General features: G+C 38.8%; 1 protein-coding gene across 1 annotated transcript in view; it reads right to left on the bottom strand.

Moving 5' to 3' along the window:
• Positions 1-818: 818 nt before the first annotated feature.
• The window catches only part of LOC122555878 (uncharacterized), a 361,709-nt gene continuing 346,639 nt past the window's right edge, over positions 819-15,888 (bottom strand). The window contains exons 8-10 of the mRNA XM_087993253.1: positions 11,290-11,414; positions 4,296-4,471; positions 819-1,828 (exon numbers count right to left, since the gene is read on the bottom strand). Of these exons, the coding sequence (XP_087849379.1) occupies positions 1,391-1,828; positions 4,296-4,471; positions 11,290-11,414 (739 nt within the window). The 3' untranslated portion in view covers positions 819-1,390. The remainder of the gene's footprint in view (positions 1,829-4,295; positions 4,472-11,289; positions 11,415-15,888) is intronic.

The following is a 15,888-nucleotide window of genomic DNA, read 5'->3' as shown; positions in this document are numbered from 1 at the left end:
GAAAGTATGCAATCATGCATGAAAACCCACCCTGGGCTAGAGTGGAAGTGAAAACCTCTCACAAAGCTAAGACCCTAAATAAAGACCAAAAGACTCTGTCCCCTGACTGGTTTCCCTGGTGATAGGCCTGGTCTTGGATTTGAAAATTTCATTATTCCTTTGAGGCCAGGTGGAACAGCAGCACAATCTTCCTCATCAACACTGTAAGTTGTTCTTGTTTCTTCAGTTCCACTTCCGTACCCTCTGTCCTGACCTACAGTTAGCTGCCACAGGCTTCACATCATCCATCACCCTTATGGCTCAGACTCTGCACATGCCTTGGAATGCCCATGTTTTACCTGTATTTCACAGATCGATTTAAAATGTGGTTCCTTGAAAAAGTCACCAAAAAGTAAACTGAACACACAAGGCACTTGGAAAGCTCCAAAGCAAAATCGATAAACCCAACGGGTAAGAAAAGAAAGAACACTGTACGTCAATAGAGCACCCTTCACAACACTTCCAAGCACATTACAGCCAATCAAGTACTTCTGAAGTATTGTCACTGTTGCGCTTTTGAAAATGCAGCAACCAATACACGCACCGCAAGATCTCCACAAATAGCAATGATAAATTGTTTCTGGTGATATTGACTGAACAAATATTTGTCATATGATCAGGGCTGACTGTCTTGTTATTCTTTGAAATTGTGCTATTGAATCAATTACATCCAGCTGACAAGGTAGCTGGGGCCCACGTTTAACATCTCATGATAAGTGGCACCTCCAAATGCACAATACTCCCTCAGTCTGTCTCAAGTGTCTGGAGTGGGACTTGAACTCAGAGGTGAGAACAATACCAATTCAGCCATGCTGACAAATAAAAATGCCATTATGCTGTAATAAGTGGAAACAATAGTGGTTTTAGTAAAGCGAATGTGTGTTCCTAACAAGAGAATTTCATTTAAAGTCACTTTAGAGTTCTGAAAAATATATTTGTACATCACGTTTTTCCATGAACTATGCAAGGATTTAAATGGTTTTGAGTCAAATGGATTAGTACAATAACATAATCATTGATATCCTTAAATAAGTGGATAAATGATGGATTAATTAACATTACCCACCTCACATCAAACAAACAAAAACATGAGTTTGTATTCTGTCATTCTAAATAAAATATACCAAAGCTATTATGTGATTACAACTCATTAAAAGATTTTAGCAAATTTTCAAATGGTACTATTTAATTATCCATGGAATCACTGTTAATACCATTCATTGAGTTAACCATGTCCCAGATCTGCTTGTTCAAAAGGACAAAGATTTACATAATCTCTTGCTTCGTAACAAAATATGATTCTTGTGGAAAATGAAGATGGTTGCTTTCTGCTACATATTCTCCACTTAATTTAAAACCTTTCCAAAGACTCTATTGATTGTCTCTCAGTAACAGAATCCTTTTCTTCTGCACAGCCGCCATCATTTGCTGATAGATTAATGGAATTTTTCTCAGCACTCAACAAGCCACCTGTTCCAACTTCTTTACATATTTCATCTGCAACTGAACAGCTCCGTGGACTTGATCTTGAAGAACGAGATGTGGGGGGTACTAAGCAAGTGACTAAAGGCTTCACGACATTTACCAACATGCAGGGAGTGTTGTTTGAATCTGCAGCAGCCCACGGTGTTTTTCCGCGCTGCCGTTTGTTTGGAACCATGTGCATGACTGAAATATTATTTTTGTGTATTTGGCTAGACACTTTGGAGGTTCCAGAAAGTTTTGTGATGAGCATTTCTGCAGGTATCTTATCATGTCGTGCTTTCTGTTCTTTATTTTTTCTCATTTTCTGAATAAAAATGGAAAGGAAGAAATATTCTCAGTAACATTAAAATAAAACATATATCCCATGTGACAAAAAGTCATGACACGATTCATGATTATAATGATAAATTTAAGGGCACAGTAGTTTAGTGGTATTGACTGCATATTTAAGGCAGAATATACTTGCCTTGGAGGTGTACTATTAAGACTGAAATTGGTTCCTGGACTGCTTGTGCTGTTTCCTGGTGAGACTGAGTAGATTGGGCCCATACTCTCTGATGCTTAGAAGACTGAGAGGGAGGCACATTGCAATATACCTTATAATGAAGGGTCTTAATAGTATTTCCCTTATCTAGAGAATCTTAAATGCAGAAGCAATGTTTCAGAATAAGGGTTCAATTATTTAGGACTTGAGATGAGTAGAAATTTCTTTACTTCGATGAGCTGTGAAGCTGTTGAGTTCTCTACCTCAGAGCTTCACTCCTTTTATCAGCTGAGAACAAAAGAAGTTTTGGTCTTTTGGGGAATCCATGATACAACGAAGAGGCAGGTTGGTGGAAAGCAAATAGTGTGCCAGTGACTGGCAGTGCAAAATGACCTATGGTCTCCTTCTGTTCATATTGCTCATGTTCCTGAGTGCTCGGATGAGTAATCCAGAGGTCTGAATGAGTGACCTGGATGTGTGTGTTCAAATCTCACCAGAGCAATTGGAGAATTTAAATTTTGTTAGTTAAATCAATCAAATGCTTATCAGAAATGGCGATCCGTAACCCCCAGAATCTACCTGGTTCACTGATGTACTATGTAGAAGGACATACACTGTCTTGATCAGGCCTGACCTATGTGAGTGCCCAGATCCACAGCAATGTGATTGACTCTTCACTACCCTCTGAAATGGCTGAAGAAATAACTTACTTGTATTCAAGCAGACAGCTCATTATTACCATCTCAGGGCAATTAGGGATGGGCAAAACAATACCAACATAATCCTGAGTTAACAATCAAGCTTATGGAAAATATGATGATGTGCTCCATTGTGCCATGTAATTGAACAAATGGGTTCACTTTCAATTTCCAAATACTGAGAAAAACAGAAGATATTGAAATTTTAAATCAAATTGCTCTGGCATCAGCACATTTACCTCCTATTTATTTGGGCAATCAAGTGAGTGAAACAAAAATACAACAGGCAGAAAAAGAACTGAATTATGTACTCTAAGCGATTATGTACTCTAATCTCTGGATTGCAATCACAGATGTTCCAAAAGACAGCTATAAAATTTTTCCCCATTATCGGTTAATTTTTAGATAATGAAAACAACAATAAGAGAACATCTGAAACCCCCAACAGCTCCTATAGGATTCATATGTTTTCATTTTGGAATATGGCAACTGCAGGCAATGAGCCTTTTGCTTTGACCAAATTATATGTGAATCTTACATGAAAATCACTTTGTACATGTTGAATGTTGCACTGAGGCTTAATAGTATTACGTCCAGGAGCTGCACAATTGTTGGAGTTCACTTTGTGGCACTTTTTGTAATGGCAGAATACTATTGACATATTCCACCCCCAAAACCTCCTCCCCAGGGTGAGAGAGCCATTTAAGGTCAACAGACTATTGCCGGATAACACTTTCTAAATCAATTCATTGAATTAATGCTGAGCTCTGTGACCCAAGGAACTGGCTACAGTGTCCCAATCACCACCAACTCAAAAACAAACCAACCAGTCCTGTAAGTATGTGCCAGTTCTATAATAAGTGTGAAAGGATGTTTTAAATTAGTATTTATTACTGGGGGACACACAAATAAGAATAGCAAATCCAAATGTCAATTTAATTGTTAAATAAATCAGAAAGTAAACACATTAATCAGTTTTTAAAAGTCCAATTTGAGAATGTTTGTTGGAAATGGCAAAATCCTGCAAAAATGAAAGTTTCATCTTTAGTTTCATATAATGCAACCATTTTGGCTACAAATTCTTCCAGGAAACTTGGCATGCTAAGAATTGATGCAATTTTAAGCTCATACGTTGCAAAGATTATCATTGGAAAGTGGGTGAGAAAATAACTGCAGTGCTGTGAACACCACAACACTCGATTAATGAGCTCTTCAGCTGTGCCAGTGCTGAGTTTTTCTAATCAGAAAAGGTGAGTAAGTTGACAATGGCTACACTAAAGACAAATTAGAAATAACAAAAATTCATGTTATGTGTTGCCAGTTTAAGGAGGCAATAAATAACTGCAGGATTTCTTTACAATATTAATATTCTTGTAGCCAGCAATAAGGAACGATCTGAAATTCAGTAGCATAAATATCGAAACAAGCTTTAATAAAACATCAACAAAATTTGAAAACAAAAATAAGAAAAAGCATGAAAAAATCATTTGGCTAATTCAAACTTCTTAAAATCAGGATATCAAATCAAGTAGTTATAAAGGCAGATTGTTTAAAACTGTGGTCTAACATTTTAATTTTAACATCAGTACCTCATTTGACATATGGATTTCACCATTTGCCTTTTTGGTTGAAATTCCCCATGGTACCTTGACTTTGTTGTTGAATCGGTCAATCTCAGGGGCAGGAGGGACATCATTTTCACTTATGTACTTGGCTGAAATGCTTTGCTTACATTGCACAATAGGTTCTTCTTGCAATTTAGATACTGTGGGAATTACCACACAAGAAGTAACTATGACATTATTTAGGCATCACGCAAATACTGAAGTGTGGCTATTGTTTACAATTTAACTAATTACCTGAAACATCAAGATGTCGACATACAAACTGCATGGCCAATACAAGAGCATTCAGTGTCTTTGGTGAAACTTCAGCCTGGCAACATGCACCACAATGAATTCACGGAAAGGAATATAGGTAGAAATTCAGACTTTTCTCATACAAATACTGAAAATTGCCAAACTTTCAGAAAGCTATTTGTAGCCCTAGTCTCAGCTTCCCACTGTTCTATAATACCATGTTCTCTCAGCACTGCTCACCTGAACACATACATCACTATGAGACCACCCAGAACTTTTTCAATTCAATGAAAACACACAACTCTTAAGTCATTGGCATTAATTGGCACCACCCTTTCCTCACCCATTGTCGAAAATAGAAATTATCTGTATTGTGCAGCACTATGAATAAACTTTCTGCATTTATACTATATTACTAAAATCACACTTCGCTATCCCAGTTTTTCACATGAAACTTCTGCCTCTCTGTTTTTCCTTTACCCTGCTCCACTTTTATTCTCAGGTCTCTCCCATTTCAAAGGCCATTGCTTGTCACTGAGCTGCAGACCATAGGAACACGATGTCCTCATGCTGCAGGTAACTGAGTGAGGGCTAGTGTTTGGACTAGAGGATGGCAGTGAACAGCTGAGCATCAGCAATGGGAAAATCACCAGCAATGGTAGAAAATGATTCACAAACTCAAATTATTGAAGGACGGGGACAAAGGAAGAGAAATCTTTGACTGGATGGTCATCCAACATGCGGAGAAAAGCAGGAGTTTGCGAATGGAGAGTCAGAAAGCACTAGGAATAGTGTGGAGCTGGGAAAGAGGAAGCTACTGCCATCAATGATTCACTGATTCGGTTGCAGTCATTGGAGATTTAATGAGCATGTGCGGGGCTTGGGTGATCTCAGGAAAGAGCTGATTCAGAAAAACTTGGTTTGGATTCACCTGCATAGCCTTTAGGAGTTGGTGACCAGTTGCTCATTTTACTTTAAAGCTGTATGTAGTTTCAGCTCAGTTTATTGTTTCCATCCCCTGGCACAAACTTTGTCACCCAAGGCGTCCACCTAGTGGTCGCTTCAGCCCTGACAACAATTCATTTATCATGCTATTTGGATTGAGGGAACGGGTTTTTTGTGGATGGAATGCCAGTCAAGTGGGCTATGTCCTGGATAGTGTCAAGTTTTGTGAAGTGTTGTTGAAGCTGCACTCATTCAGGCAAGTGGGGAATATTCCAAAACACTCCTGATTTGTGCCTTGTAGATGGTGGACAAACTTTGGGAAGTCAGGAGGTGAATTAGAGGATTGTTCAAGAAGTTTGAGGTGCTGGAGGATTCCTAGCCTCTGACCTTGTAACTACTGTGTGAAGATGAGAACTCCTATATTTCCTCAAATTGTTTTCTCCTCCTTATTTTTTATTTGTCTGTCCTCCATTTCAATCTGTGGCAGATCTGCAAATAGCCAGCCCAAGAATGAAATGCAGAATGGCTTTGGTTTGTGTACATTTCTATATGATGCCTCCACCAATGATGTTCTGTGAATTGAAGAAAAAATTGTAACTTACCCAGAACTTTAGATGACCTCAAGATGACACAGAGCATTTTAAGGCCAGTTATTTGCTTTTTGAAGTGTGGTCACTGTTGCGGAAACACAATTGCTAAACTTTGTGCACAGTGAGGTCTATCAATCAGCAGTGAGGTAATGACTAGATGATGATTTTGGTTTTATTTTGATATTGGTTGAACAATTATGTTTTGGCCAGGATACTGAGGAGCATCTCTTTGCACTCCTACACAGAAACCACTGGTGATATCCAGTGATCCATCCTCAAATGAATCTTACTGAGATACATGGATGCCCTCTTTCAAACCAGTGGAAAATATAATAGTTCTGATGAAGAGTCATCTAGTCTCAGAATGGTATCTTGTTCTCTTTCCATGGATGCTGCCTGACCTGCTGTGATCTCCAGCATTTGTTGTTTTGAGCAGAAAATATAACATCCGTTCTTCTGTATACACTGATGACACCCAACTCTATCTCACCACCACCTCTTAACCCCTCTATTGGTTCTAATTTGACATACAATGCTGAATGCCCAGTCATTTCCTCCAATTAAATATTGGAAAAAAAACAGAAGCTATTAATTTTGCTTCCTGCCATAATTCCATTCCCTTACTGCTGAGTCCATCCTGCTGTCTGACAATCATCTGAAAGTTGAATTGGACTATTTGCAATCTTGGGCATCATTTAATCCTGAGTTTTCAATCATTTTTCTGCACCATCACTAAGACCAATTATTTCCATCTCTGCAACATCATCCCTGCCTCAACTCGTTTGCTGCTGGTGAAACATCCATCAAAACATCCAGACTCCACCGTTCAAATGCTGGCTGGCCTCCTACATTTATCCATCTGTGAAACTTGAGGTCATTCAAAGCTCTGCTGCCCATGGGCAATGAATGCTATTTATCTGTCACCCTTATACTTACAGATCGACACTGTCTCTAGGTCAAACAACACCTCAATTTTAAATTTCTCATTCTTGTTTTTCAATCCCTCGATGATTTGGTCACTCCATTTCTCCGTAATCTCCTCCAGCTCCACAACCCTTTGAGATATGTGTGTCTCTAATTCTACCTCTTGAACATCCCTAATATTAACCACAATTCCAATGGTGGCTGTGCCTTCAGCTGCCTAGGCCCTAATCTCTAGAATTTCCTTCAGATCTCTGTCCATATTGTGTACTGCATTAAGAAAAGACTTGTTGAACTATTGTTGAACTAACTTTATTGGCACCTCTTGAGAGATGGCAGCTTTTGGGCAACCTCCCCTTAAAAAAAACATTAAAAATGATATATGCACATAATTTCCCAAAATATGATTAACATCAACAATACCTGAAATTTAACACATTGTGCTGCATGCTGGTCTTTACAATAATCATAACTAAACCACACACTTTCAATGCTAAAGTAATTTACATGTAAAAAAAAATGTTTTCCTAAACACTGATACCTGTTTAACAAAAAATCATCATTTGAGAAGAAACAATGAGAATAACTTGATATTTATTCATTCTTGCATGTTTTTAATTCATGCATTTGCCTTCTTTATCTTTCTGTCTACATATGAGTATCAGCTTCCATTGTTATTTTCTTGATTTGTTGATTCATAACATTTTTTGTACTGATAGGCCATCAAAATCAATACCTGAAATTGTGCTGCTGTTCTGATTGTATGGACTTGTTCATCAGTTAACAAAGTGAACTTCATACCATAAAGGTACATGTGGAACTTTGTAACACTAAACATAATCATGAATGTGGAGGAAAAAGTGAGGACTGCAGATGCTGGAGATCAGAGTCAAATAGTGTTGTGCTGGAACAGCACAGCAGGTCAGGCAGCATCCGAGATACAGGAGAGTCGACATTTCGGGCATAAGCCCTCCATCAGGAATCCCTGATGATCATGAATATCTCTGTTTAACTTGTGAATAATTTTCATCAGTCTTCATAAAAGTACATGAAACATATGCTATGGTTTCTCCACACCTCTTTCCAGATTGTGAGGTAAAACTGCACCTAACTCCTTCGGTGAGACACCACACATTAAAACCAAATGTTTTTTGGGATGACTGTGTGTCAAAACAGCATCATTATTCTGCAATTTCTTCATAAATTCAAAAGCTTTCTGGCACACCACAGAGCACTGTCAATTTTTCTCATTTTTGAGCAGTTATGCATTGAGTGGATGTATTAGCTGAGTCAAGGGTGGACTTAGAATAACAATAAGTTACAAGCCCTATGAATATTTTATGTTGTTCTTGATCTTTAGTCTCTTTATTTTTAAATTCTCTCAACTTTCTGCATTGAATGGACACCTTCATCATCTATTTGATGACCCACATGTCTTACACATGACACGACGATGCAATACTTACACTTTTTAGCTTTAATATCTTGCGATTGAACAGTATCCAGGATCGAGTTCAACATACTCTTTCTCTATCTTAATAAGTTCATTGAATTTTTTTCAGGAAGTAACAAGTAAGTTTGAGGAGGGCAGTGCCATGGATGTTGACTACTTGGATTTTAGTAATTCTTTGGACAAAATCCCACATGGCAAACTGGTCAGAAAATGTAAAGCCAATGGGATACAAATCAAGGGGGAATATGTTGAACTGGATGCAAAATCGGCTCAGTGACAGATAGGGTCCTGGGGAATGTGACTGAACAAAGAGACCTAGGGGTGCAGGTGCATGGTTCCTTGAAAGTGGAGTTGCACGTAGACAGGGTGGTGAAGAAGCATTTGACATGCTTGCCTTCATTCGTCGTAACATTGAGATTAGGAGTTGGAATGTCGTGCTGCGGCTGTACATGAGATTAAAGAGGCCACTTTGGGAATACTGCAGACAGTTCTGGTCACACTTCCATATGAGGGATGTTGTTAAATTTGACAGAGTGCAGAAAAGATTTACAAGGATGTCGCCGGGACTGGAGGGTTTGAGCTACAGGGAGAGGCTGAATAGACTGGAGCTTTTTTTGCTGGAGCATTGTAGACTGAGGGGTGACCTTATAGAGGTTTATAAAATGATGAAGGGCTTTTTCCTCAGCTGAGGGAGTCCAAAACCGGAGGACATCGGTTTAAGGTGAAAGGGGAAAGATTTAAAAAGGACCTGAAGGGTAACGTTTTCATGCAGAAGGTGGTGTGCGTGTGGAATAAGCTGCCAAAAGAAGTGTGGAGGCTGGTACCATTCTAACATGTAAAAAGCACCTGGATGGGTACATGTATAGGAAGGGCTTAGAGGGATATGGTCCAAATGCTGGTAAATGGGACTATGTCAGATTAGGATGTCTGATCATCACGGATGAGTTTGACCAAAAAGGCTATTTCGATGCTGTCTGATTCTATGACATTTATTTAATTCCTAGTGTTTCTACTATTAAAAAATCTGTGAATTGATTCAGAATGATGTCATTAACTGTCTAGTTTCTCCAGCCTAGAACAGAACAATTGATAAAGTATAGTTGTTATCAGATGCAAATTTTCAGTTAACTTATAAAATCATGAAAAATAGTTTACCATGAAAACTTCTTTTGAAGGCAGTGTTAGCTTCAATGTTATGTTTATAATATGCAAACACTGCATTGACCACAGGAATAACATTTTATTAAAAAAGAATTAATGAAATATTTTCATTATTTAACATTTGTTTAAAATTTGTTATGAATTATTTCTTAATGTTGTAACATACTTGCAACAGTGCCACTGTACACCCTTTCTTCGTCATGTTAACAAAGTGTTTTTGAATACCTTTTCAACCATAATTTAATTTCATTTAATATAAAGTATAGCATAATAGACCTGCTTGCAATATTGAAGCCAATGGAATTAAAAGGGAGATAACAGCAGAATACAAAATTTTGGAGGAGACAGAGATAATAGTTAGATGTTTCTCAGACTGAAGGCAAGTGTGCAGTGGTGTTCCCCTGAAGCCAGTATTAATACCACTCATCTTACGGAAATGTAAATGAGCTGGAATTGACTATAAATATCAAAATTCACAGATTATGTAAAACTTGGTATTGTTGTAAGTAGTGTAGAGAAAAGTAGGAAATTTCAGAAGACACACACACAGCCTGGTGAATTGGGCAGAAGTAAAGAATGAGAAGCAGATGGGTCAATATATAGAGGACACAGATTTAAGGCAATTGGCAAAAGAACCAGTGGTGACATGATGAAAAGTTTTATTATGCAGTGATTTACGATCTGGGATATGGTCTTTGAAGTAGAAGCAGAAGTAGATTCAATAATCTTCAATACTCAAAGGGGCAAATTTGCATAACTATGGGGAAAGGCCAGTAGAATGCAACTAATTGGAATGATCTTTTAAAGAGCCAGAATAGAGACAATGGGTCAAATGGCTTCTTTTTGTGCTGAATCTACAAAGCATAACAATTCATTTCCTATTTTAATTACTTTTGAAAATGTAATTTAGTTTAATTTCTGTATTCTGAAGAGGTTGCATTGTTGGCATGTAAGCTACTAGACAAACCTCACATTAATTCCAAATCATAGAATCCTTACAGTGCAGAAAGAGACCATTCGGCCCATTGAGTCTGCACCGACCCTCCAAAGAGCATCCCACCCAGACCCAGCTCCCAACGCTATCCCCGTAACCCTGCATTTACTATGGCGAATCCACCTAGCCTGCACATGTATTGTGCACAGTTCTGGGTATTAAATCAGATGAAGTAAACTATGCATCTGGAAGGAAAAGAGCCAGGAAAACTTAAATCATCAGCTATTTAAGGATGCTGATTTGTGTTCCCTTTTTAAAAATATTAATACAGTTTTGAAGTTTAGAAGTTTGAAATCCAAATTAAAAGTTAAAACTAGCTCAGCCTTTGTTTAACATTGGTGCACAATTCAAATATCAAGGGCAAAAATTTGAAATTGGGATTTAAAAGGTCAGTCATATGGGTTAGTTTTCACCCAATGGAATTACCATGCTGGGCAAATGAAGCAAACAGCATGAATTCAAGAAAGAATTGGATATGTTTTTCAAGAAAGAATGAACTGAAGAGTATAATGGGAAGAGAGTATTATGTTTCTTTGGAAAGCAGACAGCTCCTGAGGGTCTAATGAGCTTTCTCTGCTCATGAAATTTATTCAGATTTCATCCACCTGCATTGCAGACATAACCTATCTCCAGCTTAGTATCACAGTAAGTATAATTTACCTTCTTGAGTGTGCATCTTTTTATTTTGTTCTTTTCCATGATCCACGATAAAGTGAATATATGGTTTGTTACGACAGATGAATAGACCATGTCTTTCTACAGCTTTAGAATCCAAATAATTTGTTCTAAATGCAAGTCAGAAAAAGAAGGAAATCCCATTAAAAGAAAGTAATTAAGGAACCTGATGCTCAATATTCTATTTCATTATAGATGACACAAAACTTGTTCATATTGTGAGGACAGCACAAAACTTGGGAGCACTGTGAACTGTCAGAAAGATAGTCTAAAACATCAAAAGGAAATAGATAGATTAGTGGAAAGGATCGACAAGTACCAGATTAAAATCAATACATAAAAGTGTGAAGTGATGCATTTTGGCAGGAAGAACACAGAGGCAATACAAAATAAAAGGCACAGGTCTATACTGGATGCAAGAGCAGACAGACATGGGTACAACTAATTGAAAATGGCAAGGCAAGTTGAGATAGCAGTTACCCGGTGTGACCTCCTCTACATTGGTGAGACAGGGTGCCTTTTTGTGGATCATTTCAGAGAACATCTCTGGGACACCCACACCCACCAACCCCACTGCCCCGTGCCTGAACACTTCAACTCCCCCTTCCACTCAGTCAAGGACATGCAGGTCCTGGGCCTCCTCCACTGCCAAACTGTTACCATCCGACGCCTAGAGGAGAAACGCCTCATATTCTGCCTTGGGACCCTGCAACCACACGGGATAAATGTGGATTTCAACAGCTTCCTCATTTTCCCTCCCCCACATTATCCCATTCCCAAGCCTACAACGCAGCACCGCCTCTAGACCTTTCCATCACTCTCCCCCTCACCTATCGCCTTCTTCCCCACCTTTATCCACCTATCGCTTCCCAGCTACCTTCCCCGCAATCCCACCCCCTCCCTTTTTTCTGTCAGCCCCAACCCACAAGCCTCATTCCTAATGAAGGGCCTATGCCTGAAATGTCGATTCTGCTGCCTGACCTGATGTAATTTTCCAGCACCACACTCTCGCCTGGTTTGACAGAGATTTTCAAAGTCATCAGGAATTTGGACAGAGGAGATAGAAAGAAATTGTGTGCATTGGTTGAACGATAAGAATGCGAGGACACAGATTTAAGGTAATTGGCAAAGAAGCAACAGCAACATGAGCAAAAGCTTTTTCAAGCAACATGCAGTTAGGTTCTGGAATACACTGTGTCAGTGTTTTGTGAGGCAGGTTCAATTGAGGCAGTCAAAAGATATTTGGATTATTGTCTGGCAAGGAAAATATACAGGCAGGGGAATGATACTTGCTGAATGGCTTCTGCAGAGGGGCAGCATGGTCATTGTTGATCATGGTCTGATTCACATCCTCCTTGTTAGAAAGATCCTACGTTTCTATTCTATGATTGCTGAATATACATAGCAACAATAGCATAGCCATTAATACTTAAACGAAGGCCTGAAATTGAACAAGGATTTCTTTAACTCAACCATATTTTTATTTATACACAGCAGTTAGTTCCAATATCTGATTATGCATATAAAACTAACCATGTGATTAACATTTGTTTTAAAGAAGTTGCCCTCATTAAAATTCGATTCCCTACAGTGTGGAAACAGGCCCTTCAGCCCAACACGTCCACACCGACCCTCCGACCAGTAACCCACCCAGACCCATTCTCCTACCTTATGGGCAATTCAAAATGGCCAATTCACCTGACCTGCACATCTTTGGATTATGACAGGAAACCGCGGCATCTGGAGAAAACCCACACAGACATGGAGAAAATGTACAAACTCCACACAGACAGTCACCCAAGGCTGAAATCGAACCTGGGCCCTTTGCACTGTGAGGCAGCTTTGCTAACCACTGAGCAACTATGCCACCCCAAATTAGTGTTGCGTTATGTTATAAACATTTATTACCACTTTAAATTCTTATGATGCATTGCTAAAACAATACTGCCACCTATTTTGTGAGCTAGTGCTGTTTCTGGATGTCGAGTTTCTGTTAGCATTCATACTGCATAAATTTTGATTGATATAAGTTCAGATGCAAAGCAATTCTACCCAGATAATATTCCCTGATTCAATCAATTAAGGAACCGAGTCATACAATTTGTCTAGTATAAAGAATATTCCAGCCCAGTTTCCTGAACTAATAGTGCATGTGCTATTAAATTCATTCTTGGAATATGAGCATTGTTTGCAAGATCAGTATTTATTGCCCATATGTTGAATCAAGAAACTGTGCCTTCTTATTGAAATACTTCAGTCCATGTCACAAAGATACTCATACACTGTTGGAGAGGGAACTCTTGGATCTTGACATTGTGTCATTAAAAGGGGCAACATATGCTTATGCGTCAAAAAGTGTGGTGCTGAAACAGCACGGCCAGTCAGACAGCATCTGAGGAGCAGGAGGGTTGACATTTCAAGCATCAGCTCTTCATCAGGAATGATGATGTAGAACTTATGCTCAAAATGTCGACTCACCTGCTCCTCAGATGTTGCCTGGCTAGCTGTGCTTTTCCAACGCCGCTCTTTTAGACTCTGATCTCCAACATCTGCAGTCCTCACTTTCTCCTAGCAAAATTTGTTTAAGTCAATGTGGACAATATAGGGTTGGCTGTGTAAAATGGCAAGCTTTGTCTTTCTTGATTCCAGAGACACTGGGTTGAGGGGAGATCATGGAACCTTGGTATGACTTACAATGTTGCACCACTTAGATAGTGTGCCATTCACGTCTGGTGTGTCTTTAGTCCAATCACTCGCTGTTTATGATCGTTGACGAGTGCTGTTAAAGGGTAGGCTGAGGAAAAGTACATTAAGTAGACTGGCATTGGAAAGTGAATTCGCTAAATTTTGCCAATCTCAGACTAAATTGGGGGAGATTTCAGAGCTACCCATCAATCAATAAACACTGGGCAACTCTAGAGCTCAGCAGCACCAGATGCAATGGCTGCTGCTGGGACAACAATGTCCTGAGACTCCAAGAATGAAGAATGAGTCATGGAAAAGACAGTGTTCTTTGGTGGGAGATCTTGCAATGGGATTCACTGGGAGAGGAGGCCGGGAGAGTCAGAAGCATGGGCTAAAGGTTGGCGTTCAGCAATGTGTTCTCCAGCTCAGATGAGGTAATAGTATTAACTGATTATCAAATGACTACTTATGGGCCTTAATTGGTGGCAGAACAGATAATGGAGGTTGGGTATTCCTGCCTGAAACTTTTCATCTGGCAAGGGCAGGAGGTGGCAGGCTTCTGGTCCATCACTATCCCACATAAGAAAGATAATTTCCCATTGCCAACCCAAAGGATTCCACCCAGAGTGTGTAACTGCTGTTAAACAAATGATGTAGATGTGATTATTGGTCAAATAAATTGCAGCTGCTCTGCTATTTCACAAGTAACATATATTTGTACCATAATTGTGCAGATGACATGTTTCTACAGTTAGATTAAAATATCTAGTTCCTTACTAGACAGATGTTCTTCTACATTACTGATATGCAAATCACCCAATTATGCCTCTTTGGAATTGTAAAGGGAAATGATTGCACACATCATGTGAATTTGTATTTTTTTGTCTATTTTGGTTGTCTTGTTCAGATTGTATCAAGCTTCTTCAGTATAGTAGCTCCTGCCAAATGGAATATATTCATACTGCACTCCTGACATATCAAGTGTAATATGCAAGTCTTACGTGTTCCATAATGAGACAAAATGCAGCAAGAAAGAGGGAGTCTGGATAACTATCAAAGACTTTTAGACTTGGCAACAATTATGGGATAACATAGACCACATTCGTCAGTGTGAATCCTTTGGCCAATACTATTTAAGGTGCCAATTCCTACTTTGCTTATTAATATTTTTCAAATCCATGGACTATCAACTTCACTTTAACAAGTGGTCAAAATTGAATTGAGTCATGTTGCCCTTGATGACAAATTGCAAAGGCTGTTTGGTATGTGACTGCAAGCAATAAAAATATAGACAGAAGTTTCCAATTGATACAGCTAAAATTTAATGTTTATTACAAAATATTTTCCTCTTTCATTTTGAATTTTCCTCAGTTTCCATTTTCCTCAAATCCATCTGTGACTGAGAGGATGAGGATGTTTCCAATCCCTGTTAATGTTGCTCTGTAACAACTCTCTGGGAACATAGAAAAGTGGGCCTGATTGACTCACCCGCCCTCCATCGTACCAAGAAAGTGCCCCATTTTTCACTCAGAGAAATTGTCAATGAGTATTTAGCATTCACTTGGCTCTTGGAACTAATGATTCTATATAAGTCACACCACAAACACTGTTGGAATTCAATTCTGCAATTGAAAAACTATTATTTTGTGAACATGCAGATAGTCTGTGATGCCAATATCACTTCCCAGGAGTCTATCAGGATGCTTTTATCCTGGCTAATTATCCACCTACAGGGAATTCATGATATACAGCAGCTTCAGCTCTGGCCCATTGATATATAGCTTTGTTTCATTTCATCTGTCTGAGTAAAGTCAAGCCATTTACTTTCCAATGTTGTTCTCAACATCATCAATTTTACCAAGGAACTAAGGTAAAGGGACACTATCAAGGTTGAAAAAA

This window comes from Chiloscyllium plagiosum, unplaced genomic scaffold (assembly GCF_037043375.1).
Source record: "Chiloscyllium plagiosum isolate Xiang-an unplaced genomic scaffold, Cpla_swu_hap1 HiC_scaffold_13, whole genome shotgun sequence".
Lineage (NCBI taxonomy): Eukaryota > Metazoa > Chordata > Chondrichthyes > Orectolobiformes > Hemiscylliidae > Chiloscyllium > Chiloscyllium plagiosum.
Note: the sequence above shows the minus strand (reverse complement) of the source record. Positions and strands in the feature narration are given on the sequence as shown.